The 17,394-nt window shown below is 38.6% G+C and overlaps 2 protein-coding genes across 3 annotated transcripts in view; one reads left to right on the forward strand and one right to left on the reverse strand.

Moving 5' to 3' along the window:
- The window catches only part of RCAN1 (regulator of calcineurin 1), a 53,883-nt gene extending 45,254 nt beyond the window's left edge, over nucleotides 1–8,629 (forward strand). For both annotated transcript variants that reach the window (XM_089512035.1, XM_089512036.1), the window contains exon 4: nucleotides 573–8,629. In XM_089512035.1, coding sequence (XP_089368161.1) covers nucleotides 573–745 — 173 coding nt within the window. In that variant the 3' untranslated portion in view covers nucleotides 746–8,629. The remainder of the gene's footprint in view (nucleotides 1–572) is intronic.
- The window catches only part of LOC149319602 (chloride intracellular channel protein 6-like), a 150,132-nt gene that overhangs the window by 92,670 nt on the left and 40,068 nt on the right, over nucleotides 1–17,394 (reverse strand). The window lies entirely within an intron of this gene.

Raw genomic sequence — 17,394 nt, forward strand, 5'->3', positions numbered from 1 at the left:
TCCATTTTTTATAAGGGACACTATTTTGCTATGTCATTATATTTAATGGGACTTGAGCATCCACAGATTTTCTTATCCACGGGGGATCTTGGACCCAAACAACATATAACAAGGGTCCACTGTATAGACTCTCCCATTATATTTGCTCATTACTTATAACTTTTGTCTGCTAAAGAAACAATGTTTGGGAAGGAAAAGAAAATACCCATGGTTTCCCAGAAAGAGAGAACCTGTTGCTGATTTATGACTTTATCACTGGAAATTGTGAGGTAGAAATCTGGTTTCCAAAGACCAAAATAGACATAGTGGAAAAGAAATCTCATCTCATCCAAAGTGGCCACGGTTAATTGCTTTGAAGAAATGGGAAGTGGAAATGGGGGAAGGGCATTAATTCCTTTCATTCCCCATTGTTGGGAGAGGTCCCTGCATGTTGTTGTTGTTATTATTATTATTATTCCCCCATCCCCCTTCCACTGTTTTATTTCCTCCACTAGCGAAAGTGCCCACTGTTGTTGCTTTTGTTGTTGTTATCATTATCTTATGATATTTACTGTTTTAAAATAATATTTTAGGTGACCAGTATGAACTTCATGCTGCAACTGAAACTACTCCCAGTGTTGTGGTCCATGTGTGTGAAAGTGATGATGAAATTGAGGAAGAAGAAGAGAAAGAAACAGCCAAGAAACCAAAACCAAAAATTATTCAAACTAGGAGGCCAGATTTCACACCTACTCACCAAAGTTGAAGTACATCTGATGTTTGAGCATTATTAAACTAGCATGTTCCAAGGAGACATTATGGAAGTGACAGGTCGCAAATATGATGACATTTGTCGTGGAAGCAGAAATTCTAATGTAAAGATAATTTAAGAAAGGGAATGTCTTCGCTTTTGTGTGTTAGTGCTCCACATGGGCTCATAAGACAGATCCCCACATAAACTTCTTAAATGGTTAACCTGGAGAATACCCAACAATGGTGGTGGCATAGAGATGAAAATATATACTGTTTATGTTAGGGATATTTTCAGATTTTTCCAGGTTTCTGTTACAAAGAAACTAGGGATGATTCCCCATCTTGTGTATATATTCTATGATAAATTTCTATGTCATAGAGTGGGTAGACAGTGTGGCTGCAACCCTAAAATATCACTCACTGCTGATTACATACCATTGGAAACAATGGGCATACATGTTAAGTGTGTTGGGGTTGTAGCTTGTATATTGCATATAGTAGCTTTAAAGATGAAGTAAGAAATTGTTAATCATTTTTCATACTAGATTTTGAGTATGCATGTAGATCTTCAGAAGTAAATTTGTTTAACTTTAGCTCTGCTTACTCATTTTATATTGTTGAGAAAAACAACTTCAAATACTGATTTCTCAGCTCTCTTTCTGAATTATGTTTGTATCAGCATTCATTTTTCAGTGGGAACAGGTTTTTAGTAAAACACTAAGTTTTGTGCAATAGCCCTTTTTAACAGAAACTGTTGATATGGTTTATCAAGTAAACCTATAAAATACTTGTGCACATTTTAAATGGGTGGATAATTTTAAATTATTCTAAATTAAATTATTTATATTGTTTAACCATCTTAACTGCTTTATCAGTCAGAAGTACAGGAAACCTGCAGGTAAATGTTACTACTGGTTGTAAGACGAGAGAATATAAGCTATACTTTGCTAACTCAAATGTATACATTAATAATTGTTGCTGTTAAATCTTGGTCAAGGTGCTTAAGCACAGCTAGTCTGTAAAGAAATGTGAAATGTGTCTGCAAAGGATGGAGTGCCTTTTTTCTCATGAACTCGAGGTAGGGGAGAAGAATTGTTGCACTAGCTCAAGATTTTATTTAATTTTTTTAAACTGGGATGTTTTATGAAATTGCCTTATGCTTAAGCATAATCAACCAACGTAAAATTCCCTGTATTTCGTGCAAAGTCACAATGTACTACTTTCAGAGCTTTGCTGTAAGAGCAGCATTCTGTTTGCTGTTGTAAAAGGCAAACAGCAAAAGGTGTTCAAAGGTGTTCAAAGTATTTTGTTCCATACTTACAAACAAAATAGAAGTGCCCAGTGACATCCAGCTTACCATATTGCTAGCTGTTCTGTTTTAGAACATATTCTTGAGTAAGATGTTTTTAAAAATAAACATGTTTCACAAATTTGTGATAACTAAGCAAATACGTTTTCTTTCTTTTCTTTTTATGGTAAGGGATTTTGATGCTGCTTGCACATATTTTGAAACAAACCTGGGTATCTCCTTACAAATGTCAGTAGGAATTCCATTTTAGGAAAATCTGTTCTCAGTTACAAAAGTAGAAATTTAAGGAGAGGTTTTCTGACAAAAAATCCACTATCCTTTTTGGAACAGATGTAATCAGTGCAGTATAAATAGCTATATAAAATCAGCAGTACACAATGTACTGTTTCTAATGTTCCAGCTTTGCTCAGGATAGGTTTTTAAATGCCATGGAGCTACTGCAATAGCAGCAGTACATATTTTGTTTTCTTTCAGAAATCACTAGAAACCCAACAAACTCAGAATTTACTGGATGAAAAAAATAATTACTATCTAGAACTGGCCAGGGGATGGTTGTTTTCTGGACTTTTTTCTGTGTTTCCTTTTAAAACATGCTTGCATGATATCATTTGTGGATCCTGTTTATATTTTTCCCCTGTACAGTGTAAATAACAACTGTGTTTTCATTGTTTTAAAAATCCAGTCCATAAACCATTTAAACTCAAGGGTATGAAACACACTTGCCAATTAAGTGTCATTGAGGTCACTGGGAACTTATGCACAGATAACTGTACTCAGTTGCAACCCTGAAAACAAGGCTACTTCAGTTCTATTGATGTCAAAGATTTAAGCTGCCTAACTGTGTGCATAAAATTGCAGCCATAGTCCCACTTAACTCAAATTGGGCTAAATCAGCTTAAATCTTAGTATTTCAACTAGACAGCTTTATAGATTTTACCCACACTTACCAGCTACTACTTGGTCATTATGTATTAAGTACAGAATATAAGCGGTGCAAGCATAATTCAGTACCTCTAAAATAGAAAGGAACATGATGATATGTTCGATATAACTCTCCAAAAAACTTTTATTATTGACAAGTAGCAAGGTGAGATTTTGAATGTTGGAGCCACAGAATGGTTGAGTTGCTTTAGCCATGATTCCATTATTTCTGCTCCAGGAGCAAATTGCACAAGGCTTACTGTTCAAAGAAGGCAAGGCTGTGTAGTTCACTGTGTCATTGCTCTTTCTTGATAGCCCAGCTGTCATCTGAAGTGCTTTGGTACTATCCACCTCCAGGGCTGCACATGGCAAAACTTTCTGATAAATGTGTAAGTGTTGAAAGAGAAGATAGGAAAGTCTTTTCTGACTTTAGTATACAGAGGGACACCTAATAACAAAGGTTCAATAAATATCCATTGTTTTAAAAACATGCTCAGCTGCATGCTGGTAGGAGGTTGTGCCTCATTATCTTCAACAAAAACAAAACCATCTAAGATGCTGCAAGAATTACATGGACACTCGCAGACGTGGTTACTTAAGTCGTCTGAAATGTGCAAGCCTTGCTTGCCTGAATACAAAATTGTGGAATCCAAATGCATTTGATCTGAGATAAAATTAAGACCCCTAGTTTGTATCAAAAGTTGACAGAACTATGTTTTGAATTTTCATTTCAGTTAAGATTATGAGGGCATTAAAACATTATTTGTGTTAAACAGATTACATAGTTATACAAAATTTAATACTGGCAAAAGAGATAAAAGTTGATCGCAGATTACAGAATGTGTTAAATTTATAAGCATCAGAAGTGTTGTAACACATATTTCTTGTTATTCAAAATTTCAAATAACTGTACTTGAGTTTATAGATTCACCAGTAACTTGCTAGGCCACTGCTACTGTGGTTCAGAATTGTCCCTTAATTTCCATTAATAAAACAATTATGAAGAGAGGCCATTATCCTTACCAAAATACACTCAGAAACAGTATGTATATTCACAGATTGTTATTAATTTGGCTTGTTTGTAAAACAATTTGAGGAAAATTTTGAAAACTATAAAAATAAATATATGTATAAATGCCAGCCAGACATGAAATCCAGCCTACCATAACAGTTTCTTTTAATCACTCTATCCTGCATCTGAAGAAGTGGGTTTATATCCATGACAGCTCACAATAAAATTTTAAAGAACAGTTAGTCATAAAGATGCTGCCACATTTCTGTTTCTTTTCTCCCCCTTCCTCTTTTTTGTGCTCCAATGGGTATGGAGAAGAATTAACAGAAGTACTTGATTTGTCCTGCAGATGGAGCTAAAAATCCAACAGTCCAGCTTCTCTTGGTGTGATAAGGTTAAGAGGCTACCTCTTGCTAAGATTCTTTCAGTCAATAATAACTAAGAATCCTGATAAATGACAGCTTTTGCAGTAGAAAGTTTATCCCTTTGTGAGAATTCAAATTTGATTTTTTTGCTCCTTACAGCTCCCCACTTATTGAAGCACTCCTTGTGAATGTTTCAGAAAATTTCTGCTCCCAATATTTTGTCCTAAACTTGAACCAATATGTGGGGAATTTCATTGTATTCATCTCCTCAAGTTTTGAGACTATTATTTCAGCCATCTAAAGGAACTGCATTACAATGCCTGGTTATATTGATACTATTTTTTGTTACCCACAGATGAACCAGAGCCATTAAATGTAAGGGTTTTTCTTTTTGATCTCTGGTTCTTTGTTTAGGTCTCTATGGCTCATACACATGGGTCATTCTGCATCTAATGTTTTATTACCTTCCTATGTTTGTACACTGGTCCCAGCCTGGATAAATAAACACATTCATTCTTGCTGCCTCTCAGATACACAAGTAAAGGTAAAGGTAGAACCGTGAATGCTGTTAGAAGTTCAGTTCACTCTGCTAAGACTTAGTTCTCTTATTTATGGGGAAATCAGTCTGTGTCACAGTGATTTCTATACAAAGTGCATGATAGGCAGAGCAGTCTTACTGGTGGTGGTAAAATCCAAAGGCAGAGGGAATGTCTTACCTAAAGCCCTGTCAGGCTCACACTGGAAAGAAGAAAAAAGCTGCATCTTCTCCACTACTCCCTTTCTAAGGCTTTGCTTTTACTTTTATAAATTCCCTCCCACTGGATGTAGCAGGAAAGAAGTTATACCTGAGAGCTGCACAGTTGGCATAACTATTCCCCAGTTCTGTTGGGGCGGGGAGGTATCAGTAATATAGAAAGACTAGGGATCCTGCAAATCCAAGTTTTATACAGCTTGAGTTCTTTTTACTTCTAGTGCCTTCAGAATGACAAGTTTCTGCAGTGACTGGAAGATTTGCAAAGTCAGACCTCCTCTCCAACCTGGGTAGGAATGGTCTGAAACTCCTATTGCTCCTAGGGCACCCTCCCAAGGACCTTAGCAGTGAAAATGGTGAAGCTGTAATAGGCAGAAATAACTATTAGTGTGGGTTATCCAGCTTCATCAGCCGATCCAATTATGTTATGACTGAGAGGAATACAAAACTCTAATAAAAAGCAGAAGAGGGATTTATTACTGGCTAATAGTTTTACCTGTTTCTTGCTGTTCTGAGACCTTGTAATCAAGTGAACAGAATGTACCACATTAGCTTAACAGTAAAAAGTTTTCACATTCAGACAAATGATTTTGTGCCCCTTTTTTTTTCCTGGCCACACCAATGATATTAAAGCTAGCACTTCTACCAATATGATGTTCCTTTAAAATGTGTGGAAAACCTTTTACCCTCCAGATGTTTTGGAAGAAAACACCCATAGACATTGTGCTGGATGGACGTTGCTGGGAATTCTAATTCCAAATACCTGGAGGGACAAAGTTTTCCATCTCCTACAGTAAAAGAGTACTGAATGTATTGCTTGTGCATGCAATATCTGAAAAAAACAGAAGGAAAATGTGTAACTTAAATTTTCTGAGATTCTCAGGTTTCATGAAGTCTACATATAGCCACATTTTCACTTCTGTCATTAATTATTTGAAGTACATTAAATCACTGGGCACAACTGAAATTTAAAATTATGAACACAGAATTATATTTTAAGTTTTCTTTTATGTGGCATGTAGAGCTCCTTGCCTATCAAGCAGGTGTAATGTTGATTTATGTTTATGTGAACATAAATCAAAGTGAACCTTTGCTATAGTTTGAAAATAAGGTTTTTAGCATGTTTGCATTCAGTTTACAATAGTCCGTTAGTATTTGTGCATGCAGTAGCATCAATGTTTCTAGCTCTTAGGTCTGTCCTACCTTTTTAAAACAATGCCTTAAGACTGCATCTAGAAGATGACATTTGAATGTATGCATGACAGGAAATCCTGGTTCACCCATAAGTTATTATTAAGGTTTCACTTCAGCAAAATGATTGTGCTTGTGAAACACTGCAAATTCAGTTGCAAATCAGTGTAAATTTCCAGACTGTTTGTAAGACTACACAAGCTAAATAAAAGGAGGACAGGCAGTGAACAAATGCTTTCTCCTGTTATAAGAAATGAAAAAGTGCATCTTGCTGTGTGCTTAATCATGCTTTAAATAAAGTGACTGTTTTAAACATTATGTGAAATGTTACATATACAGCAGGGACCTGACATGCACTGAAGTGAGACCTGGTATATAATATATAGGCAAAATGAAGTAGGGCAAGTCCTAAATCAGATATGGGACCACAGGCTGAAACACCAGGCTTGCTCCAACCTAAACAGAGCAGAAACAAGAGGAAGAGTGTGTCTCAGTTCTAAAGGAGAGTTGTGGCTGAGATTTCACCTGGTATTAATAGAGAGACTGATTTTAAATTATTACATTTAAAATATTTACCCAGGTAATCTCATGTATACTACTGAGATGGAGGAAAAGGTGTATGAGTGAATGGTTTATTTCTGAACAGACTTGTGTAGAATCGTAAGGACACTTACCCAAGAATAAATCTGAGTAGAACACAAAGACTAGATTTAACTGATTAAATGCTGTCCTGAATAAATTGGTAGTTTAAAAAGGGTGTCTCATAATTAATAGTTTCGCTGCATCAGTTTCCCATTTAAATTTCAGTGCTGGGAAAGACCTCTATCTGAGGTTGCTATTGTTAATCCATTCTGGATTAGATGGATCTCTGGTCTGATTCACTACAATGAAATAATACTTTATTCCATAGCAGAGGATGGGGGAAATGCATGGCTTATTATATGGTAGCTGATGAACATCAAGCATGTCTTTTGATATATTGATAAGTGTGTATTTTACTTCGCTGTGAACATATAAATTTCATCCTATTCTACAGGAAACTGGAAGTCCATGTCTAAGCCTTGCATTGTTTAACTCTAAGAACTACTGGGCGATGACTAAAACCATTGCTGAATGAAAATATTCTGTAGTTAAAGCTGAGGGAAAAGCTTGCAGCCCATAAGAGATGATAATGCACATGTGTTGTGTTTTAATTCTGGCTACCACTTCACCACCTTTCACCTCTTCTATAGTGAGTGAGAATGACTTTACACATTTCAAATCTCATAGATTCACTTATATAATGTTTTCAAGTGTAGGTGTATCAAAAAGGGGGTGCATACAACTGCTTAATACATGATATGCAACATCTCCACATAGACCAGCAGAGAGTTGAGGTGCTAGTGTCAAAATTCTCTACACCAAACCAAATAACTGATAAGTGAATCATGCTGAACGATGGTGGTAGCATAGGTAAAGCATTGCAGATAGGCTATTTCAGGAGGTCACTACATGAGATAGGTTTAAGAAATAGTTCTAATTTGCTGCACCCATGAGATTTTTTTTGTTTAGAGCTCCCATCAGCCCTGTCCAGAGTGACCAAAGAAATCTCGAGGGGCAAAGGTTCTCTCCTGGCTGCAAAGCTTGAATGTTATTGCTGATTGGCTTGTTCATACCAGACTCACTAGTACCATTCTTAACTATTTGTACCTGCTGAAAGTATAGAGAACTTCACATGATCTAATCATTTTCTGAATTTACAGCTAATTATAAAAACCACCTTTGCAACGCTCAGCAATATGTGCGGTGTAAATCATATTCTTAAGACCAACACATGTAAAAGGAGTAGAACTATGTAAACAGCTGAAAACACTAGGTGCATGTCCCAATTCTGAATGAAAATTGTCACTGGGATTTGGCCTGATGTTAGTAAAGAGGCTAGCTGTCTTTACAGAAACTGAGCAGAAGTTAAATACATGTGATCTCTTTCGCTGTGGTTAGACGAAGGGACTGTGGAATATACTTATGTGCATAAAATGTGTGAAGAGTACAAAAGTTGGACCTAATGCACAGAAGTGATTTGATGGGGATGCTGATACTAGAGCAAAAAAACATGGTGGGTTGGGCTAGTGGAGGTGTGAGGAAGTGTTGCAACTGTTATTGGGTGAACACTAATTCAAAGAAGAATCTTGGTCAAATTTTTTGTTTGAAATAATTTATTGTATGTTTGAGTACATGTTTCATTTTGATGTTGCAGAAGTCTGTATTGTTTCTCAGGTGTAACATTGCTGGACATTCCATTTGAAAAGAAAAAGTCCAGAAGGAGACACAGCTTTATTTTTGCAAATAAAAATATTCTAGAATTTAAAGCCATGTGTGTCTTGTCTGTAAACCTATTTTCCATTTAACACAAAGTGTCTTGTTTTGAAACTACAGTGTAAATGCTTTTCTAGAGAGAGGAGAATATTAAAAACCATGTATGCTGCTTTAAAAAAAAGCTGGACATGCTGTTGTTTTTTATATCAGCCTGAAGGATATTTCAGACCCCAAAAAATGAATGTACAATAAATATTTTATTCCAAGTGCTATATGAGTGTTAACCACTGACCAACTATGGCAGCACAACTTCCTATTCTGTCTGAGGTCAGGAACCTTGCTAGGGAAGAGGGACAACCCCACTGCAAGAGAACAACTTTCTTCATATGCTCATAAGAAACCTTAAAAAACCACCAAAAAAACCCGAGTACACATTGTTTTGCCTGAATCCTGCACAACAATTTAGGGTCAGACTAGACATTAACAGAAATCTGTATCTCCTGTGATAAACCAATTTTTCCTCTAAGAACAGGATTTCCTCAGAGACGTATGCTTCAGCAATCATACTTCCAAATTAAGGCTCTGCTTATCTTTCAATGACCAATCACAAGCCCGTGTGCTAAACACAAAATACATAGGTGAAGACAATCATGTTATGACAAATGGATGTCTTTCACCACTTGAGGGAGCACCTCTTCTAAATAAGTTGAATGTATCATCTAAACCAATGGTTATGAACTGGTGGAGTCCAGATGTTTTTTGAGCTACCAGCTCTAAAGGCTTAGCTATTATGGTGACAGATTCTGGAAATTGGTCAAACAAGGTCTGGACCCTCCCTTATTGTGAGCCACTGGTCTAGCTGAGAAACAAAATTTTGTCATTCTTGTACAAGTGGGCCTTGGTATCCACTGGGATTTGGTTCCAAGACCCCACATGGATTCCAAAATCTGTGGATGGTCAAGTTCCATTACATATGTAGTAAAATAATGTCCTTCATATAAATGACAAAATCAAGGTTTGGTTTTTGGTTTAAAAAAAATACTTTCAAGCTGTGGATGGCTGAATCTGTGGACCTGGAGGGCCAACTGTATTGCATTTAAAAATCACAGCACCACTTAATCTCCTTTTTGTCATGCGCAAAGTACCCTTTCTTTTCTATATCCATACCTGTGCTCATAGTGCCGTAATAATGCTTCCATATAAATTAGGTTGCATATAAATAGAATTAAGCAATTTTGCAGTGTCCATATTCAGGAAGGGACTGCTATATTACCATGTAGGGGAGTGGCAAAATGACCATTGTGTATTGGGACCAATGCACCGTGGGTCCGATGTGCATCTGTACACTTAATGGTGTGCCGTTACACATCTTTGCAATTCACTGACAGGGTTCCTTAACAACTCTGCTCCATAGCTAAGTATATGTAAGATTGCACAATATAGACCATGATAGGAAATTATTTCCCCAGTTCTCACCTGAGTTTTCATATGTAACAATAGTATTCTATCTGTTTTGGTACACATAATTGTGTATAGCCAATAGAAGTATGTCTAAAAAGAAAAAAAAATAGGTTCCCAAAAGAGTGGAATATATTCAAATTTACCTACTGACAGCATTAATTGAATACTATTGACATATATGTTGAATTCCACATGTCTAAAATTCTGTCCAGGAAAGTATCTCAGGTTTATGACTCAACAGACCTTTTCAAGACATCACTGCACCCTGCCCTCTGTCTATACCAGAGGTAGGCAACCTTTTTGAGCCGGGGGCCAGGTTGCTGTCCCTCAGACAACTGGGGGACTGAACTCAAAATGGCGCCCGGAGCGGCGCGGAAGCTGCGGCGGGGGGCGTCAATCGGCGGCAGGACCGGGCTGAGTCCCAAGGCCTCACCGGGCCGGATCCGGCCCGCAGGCCATAGGTTGCCGATCCCTGGTCTATACTATCCATCCACAATCTCTAGAGGTTTTACACACTTGACTTCACATAATTCTCAGTTCTTAGTCATGCTGACTGGGATTGCTGGGAGCTATTGGTAGAACCATCTGGAAGACATCAGGTTAGGGAAGGCTGGCCTATACTATGCCTGTACAAGCTGGTGTATGATAGAAGCTGAAAGTAGTTGGCCAAGAAATATCTGGTCAAACACCACCTTAACCATGAACGTACTGATTATAGACATAAATAGCATTGGCTCGATTGTGCTGCTTTTTGTCTTCAATGTGGAGACAGTGCAGCTCTATGTCACAGAATTGTAATAACCTCTGAGAGTGAATATTTCTGAGGGATTAACCATATTAGTCTGTTCCAGCAAAACAAAAATGAATTTTGCAACACCTTTAAGAGTAGTGAGGGAAGATTTAAAAAGAAAAAATTGTTGAAAGTGTTTTTTTCCAGTGTTGAGAAAGCCTGAAGATAACCTTCACAGCTCAGGACTTATGTGCAAAACCCACAGTGGTTGTTTAATGCTGCTTCTGGGCAAATCACCCATATGTGAATTCTGCACAGGATAAATTTCAAATTACAATTACACTTTGATAACTGGCTTTCTTTTTCTTTTTTTAATTTTTATTGAAATACTACAAAAAAGTACATTGTAACTGTGGTTTTCAAAGACTTTCATTCAGTGGAACAAAAATGTCCAAAATTACTTCTTTGATTTCTTTGAGGAGGAACGTAATGACAAATTACACCACTGTTTAAAGACTAATACATTTTATGCGGCCTACATTTTTGTGGAATTCCAAACGAGCCCATTTCATCAGGATCATGGACCATTTCATGCATATAATGAATGGTGCTACAGTTTATGAAAGGTTATACAAAATAAAACTTTAAGATTATGCAAAATTAAACTTTTAAGAATGAATATGAAGTATTTAAAACATTTAAAGTGCAATACAATTGTTCATAGTATCATTATCATCCATAACATAGCTATCCCTCAGGTATATTCTGTGTCGTGGCAAATATAAATATTACTTATTTTTATTGGTCATGTAAATAACTTTCATTAAATACTCTCAGCATTTGGTCTCAATGAATTATGTTTCTCGTATACAGAAGATGCATTCTCATCTCTTGTATCTATTATAGACCAGTCACTAAACATGGAGGATAAGTCCCATTTTCAATCAGCAAAGATTGTCTGCTGTTCAGCCTTTTGGACCCAGTTGAGTTCTATGTATGAAAGACAAAGTATGTCTCATATTTATCAAACACATCTTTGACATTCTGCTTGCTGAATTTGTGGGACACCTGCTGGTAAAGAAGGAAGTTACTTCAGAAACTGTCTTTGATCTGACCCCCAGTTCATTTATCTATGTGTTTGTTCTAAGATTTGTATCATGCCATCTGTTTTCAAGAAAGCACTCAAAGGAAGCTCTTGGCTTTTGATATGATGGTGTTAGGAGCCAGGAGCAATTCCAAGATGGAGGATGCAGCAATGATAATGGCAGCAGGGATCAAGGGAACAGACATGAAACTATGTGGTTAGATTGTAAAGCCATGTGGTGAGATCATAAACTTCTTGGCCCTGGTCTAATATGTCAATCCACAACAAATTTTTGCGATCCAGCTTGTCTCATCCCTTTTGATCAGAAAATGTTTTACCTGCTTAATTTCTTGCACATGATGCAACTGCACAGAAACAGCACATATCTCTTTTCTTATTTTACTGTTATCCTATTGTGAGCAAGGTTAAGAGGATGTCAAATAGTGGTCAAATTGAAGAAGCCTCTAGGAGAAAAATTGAGAAGAGAAAAATATTTTCCATGTTGACTCACTGAGCTATGATATATCCTCATAGCCAAGGCCTTGTTAAATTTTTGACAAGTCATGATGTGGACATTAATTAGCTCCACACCATTGTACATCTTGTGAAGGCTATAGAAAGACATAAATAATGGAGACAATTAGCAAATAAAACAGTTAAGCAAACCATGCTAAAGCATAGATTGTTGTAACAAGATTTATATAATAAATGAACTCTTTAAGAGCAAAGAAGAAAACCATTACAAAGACTGGCACAGTTTATAAAATTGGTACTAATGATCAAAAGCAGTGAAGAAAGACTAGGCTTATCCTGACCCAGTGGTGCCTCCAGGTGGGAAGTTATAGGCCAGGAATCAGGAACATTCCTTCTTCCAATGTTTTAGACTTCAGCTCCCAGAAGTCTCCACTAGAATGGCTGGTGGCAAGGAATTATGAGCACTGTAGTCAAAGGTTCTCTAGCCTTTTTTTAAGCTATGAAGTTGTTGGTACTTGGAGTGTCATGATCATAGAGGTTGTGTATTACAGTACTGTAGTAACCTTCTTTACTTCTGTTGGTTATTGAGTTTAGGAATCTATCTGTGCTTTGGCAAGCTCTCACCACTTGCCTACTCTCGTCTTTTGGTCTGCAATGTAAAGGGCCCCTCACAGGAGCTGTCTATGACAGTGTTTACATATTTTGTTATTTCAAGGTGAAACTCATAGAAAGGACCCTTTTGATTGCAGTCTTTTCTATTGCCTCAGTATTGACTTTACTTCTGCTTGTACAAACACAGCCCACCTTGAATGCTAAGGGCTGTTCTTTTGTGAACCAAGCAACTATAAAAAGAATTTCTAACCATAATAAACTAAAAGAGAAGAATCATATTTCCAGTAGTTCCATATCAGAAATTTAAAATGTGTGTTTTAAAATTTACTTATAGTGGTTGGTCTTGTATTATGATGTTATGTGTATTGATTTTCATTTTGATTACTAATAGATTTTCAAAGACTGACATCATTCTTAGGAGCAATAGAGCATTTTCTTTATCAGTTTTTAAAATTATGGTTTCACCTAAATTTGTTTTCCTGTCCTTTGACATCTGTGTTTTCAGTAGCCCACATTTCTAGTTAAAAATGTCTCTTCTATCCTGAGATTCCAGTCCTTTATCCCAAACAACATTTTGGGTTTGTCATACCATACTCACCATATTGATCAGCTACCATGAACCTTGACATATACATCTTTTTTTTTTTTTTTTTTTTTTTGTACAATGAATTAATCTTCATTTTGGCAATGGCCCATGATTTACAAGATGTGGGTAGAACTATGTTGTTTGAGCCAGAATAGCTATTACTCAAATGTAAAATGGGTGCTTCTTTCTACACGATCGATATGAGTAGAATTGCACAACCTTAACAAAGCTGGCATACATTCTTTGGGGGCTTATTCATAAGCAAAGTACTATAATAACAGGCCTTGGAAAGCTTGATAAATTCTGCTAAACTCTATTTGCCTAAACAAAATTTAAGTGTTAAGATACTTTGAATGCTAGAAATTTGGGGACTAAAGAAAAATTTCATTGGGAGGAAGAACTCTTATTTGGGGGGAGCAATGTCCTCATATTGCATTGAATTAGAAATTATCCATGGTCTGTGGGAATTTCCTTCCAAATTATTTTATCAGTAACCCCCAATCATTTCAATATAATTTCCTCACCCTAATCCACAGAGACCATCACTGCTGTAATCCAGATTTTTAGGAATATGAGTAGTGGAGATGGAACAGGTTTTCTTTTATTTCCCACCTCAAGGATAAAAAAGAAGAGTGGTTGCTTAGCTCCCATCACATTAAAAAAATATTTTTATTAACATGTGATACAGCTGGCCCTCCACATTTGTAGCTTTGACTTTTGCGGATTTGATTATTTAAAGTTTTGGTTAATATGTTCCCGCTAGGAAGCTCTAGCTCCTCCAGCTCAATTCTGCCAGAAATTTACCATAGAGTTGTGCTGGCGAACCTAGAAGTTCCTAGAGAAAACACTTCTCTATGCGTAGGTCCTCCAGCATGATTCTATGATCTACTTCTGGCAGATGTTGACCATAGAGTTGCACTGGAGAACCAGGAGATTCATAGTGAGGTGTTCTTTTAGGTAAAAAGAATAGTGTTCTTTTATGTGCGGTTTCCCCACATTCACGGGAATCCTTCATCCCTAATCCCAGCGAATGTGGAGAGACCACTGTATACTATTATTACATTTTCTAACATATATACTTATGTATATAAAAATATATAATACATACAGGACCAGTCCTTTCTTGGTTTATCTCAAATGAAATGGGAGCATCTTCTCAACTCACTCTTCTGTTAAGAGGAAGGAAGGGATCTGTGTATGCATAGCTCTCCTTGGGCCCATTCACACTAAAGAAATAACCCACATTATGTCATGGATTTGCCACGATCAAATCTCTCTGTGGCATTTGATTTGCCACGATCGAATCTCCATGACATTTTATCCCGGATGGACGAAAATGCCATGATGAGATTCGATCTTGACAGTCACGGCAGCGGAGGCAGATGAGGAGGAAAAGGAGGAAGAGTGCAAGTGGAAGAAGATTGATCCCCTGATTGGAGCTGGCAGGGAGGGAGGAAGAGAAAGGAGGACCCAATCGGAAGTGGCAGGGAGGGAGGAAGAGGAGGAAGGATGCAATGGGAAGAGGAAGAGAAAAGAGGACCCAAACAGAGGTTGCAGCGAGGGAGGAAAGGTAGGAAGAGTGCAAGCAGAGGGAGGCTGATCCCCTGATTGGAGCTTACAGGGAGGGAAGAAGAGAATGGAGGACCCGTTCAGAGGTGGCAGCAAGGGAGGAAGGGGGGCTCCGAATGGGATTGATTTGTATGTTCTCATTGGCGGCTCCCGCAAAAAAATGGTTCTTTTAAAAAGAACCTCTGATTTCCCTGTCTTAAAAAACCCTGGATTAAGGGGGATTTGCACGCATGCACGCACACACACGTGCGTGCACGCACACACACACACACACACACACACACACACACACACCGAATTTGGGTAAGGAAAACCTGGTCCAAATGTGAACAACCCCCAGGAAAACACGGCATAGGTGTGAATATCCACAATTTGGAAACCAGGTTATTTTTCAGTGTGAGTGGGCTGCTTGTAATGTGGTCAGATGATGCTGAAACCCAAAGTCACATCTCATTTGCTGAAGTTTTACTATTGATATTCACATTAGTTGGATACCAGTGTCCCAAGCTCAACCCTTCAGAAGTCCACCCCCCCCCCCCCCAGCACTACCTTCTGTTACCAGCAGCTAGTCTACAATCTTCCTACATTGCTGTAGTTAGGGTTGCCATATCTCAGGCACTTTCCCAGTTTTTCATGATTCAGGACCGTGCCTGATTTTCCTGGGTGGCCGGGGCTCCAGGCTCCCTCTCACCCCTGCCTAATGGTGAGGGCGAGCACAGGAGCCTATGTGAGTGCTGACAGGGGGCCAGTTGCGGTCTGCCTGCCCCCAAGTGGCCAGCCTCAAGAAGAGGAGGAGCTTGAGCCTCTGCTCCTCCATTTAGCCCTTCGGCGTGGCAGTGGCAACGGAGCAAGGAGAGAAGCCTTGTAGGCCTCTCTCTGTTGGGGGAGAGTTGGGGCCTCCATTGCTGCTTGCTGTGCCTTTGGCATGGCAGCGGCAATGGAGCAAGGAGACAGGCCTTGTAGGCCTCTCCGGTGGGGAGGGGGGGTGTTGGGGCCTCTGTTGCCTCCTCCTCTTCTACTTTTTCTTCTCTTCTTCTTTTTCTTCCCCTCTTCCTCTTTTTCTTTCTCCTCCTCCTCTTCTTCTTCCTCTTCCCCTCTTCCTCCTCCTCTTCTTCTTCCCCACTTCCTCTTCCTCCTCTCATTTTTATCTTCTTTTTCCTATTTTCTTCTTTCTCCTTCTCCTTTACTTTTCTTCTCTCCCTTTCTTCCTCCTCTGCTCTTGTTGTTGTTGTGTGCCTTCAGCTCCTTTCTGACTTATGGTGACCCTGCAGAATTTCCTTGGCAAGTTTCTTCGGGGGGGGGGGGGGGGTTGCCTGAGATGCTGAGAGAGTGTAACTTGCTGCAGTGGGTTTCCATGGCCGAGCTGGGATTTGAACCCTCGTCTCCCATTGTCCTAGGCCACTACACCATGCTGGACTCTCCACTGCACTTAAAGGTACAGTATTCAGTTATTCTTTGTTATTTTTTAACCTTCAGGTTGTTTCCCACTGTATGGAGACCCTAAAGCAAACCTATCCTGGAGTTTGCTTGGCAAGATTTGCCGAGGGGAGGTTTGCCATGGCTTTCCGCTGAGGAGGCTGAGAGAGTGTGACTTGCTTGAACTTGAGGTCACCCAATAGGCAGGGAAATGAACCCTGGTGTCCAGAGTCCTAGTCCATCACACAAAGCTACATCCCAAACTTTTATCCAGGAAGAATGTCTCCCCCTGTCTCTTGGTCATTCTCTCCTAACGACTTTGCTAATTATTTCGTCTCAAAGATTACCACTATTCGTTCTGAGATAGTCCCTCCCGATTCTTCTTCTGCTCATAATCTTCTTTCGCCCTCGCCTAAAAAAATTTCTGTTTCCCCCTGCTTCTTTGTATGAACTCTCTACACTTCTGAACTCTTGCAAACCTGCAACCTGTTCTCTTGATCCAATTCCTACTCGTCTTCTAATTTCTATAGCTCCCTCTTTTCTGCCCTCGCTTCTCCATATCTTCAATCTCTCTCTCCCTACAGGCTCCTTCCCTTTGGACTTTAAACATGCTCTCATTTCTCCAATTCTGAAAAAAAAACCCTTCTCTTGACCCCTCCTCTTTGTCTAGCTATCATCCGATTTCTCTTCTTCCCTTTCTTTCTAAGGTTTTGGAACGGGTTGTTTATTCTCGCTGTCTTGAAGCCAACTCCATTCTCAATCCCTTTCAGTCTGGTTTCCACCCACGGCATTCTACAGAGACAGCGCTCACTAAGATCTCAAATGACCTTTTATGGGCCAAGGCTAATGTCCTTTACTCTGTTCTCATCCTTCTTGATTTGTCTGC

The sequence above is a fragment of the Sceloporus occidentalis genome, unplaced genomic scaffold (genome assembly GCF_023333645.1).
Source record: "Sceloporus occidentalis isolate IW3139 unplaced genomic scaffold, rSceOcc1.0.p SCAF_2, whole genome shotgun sequence".
Classification (NCBI taxonomy): Eukaryota; Metazoa; Chordata; class Lepidosauria; order Squamata; family Phrynosomatidae; genus Sceloporus; species Sceloporus occidentalis.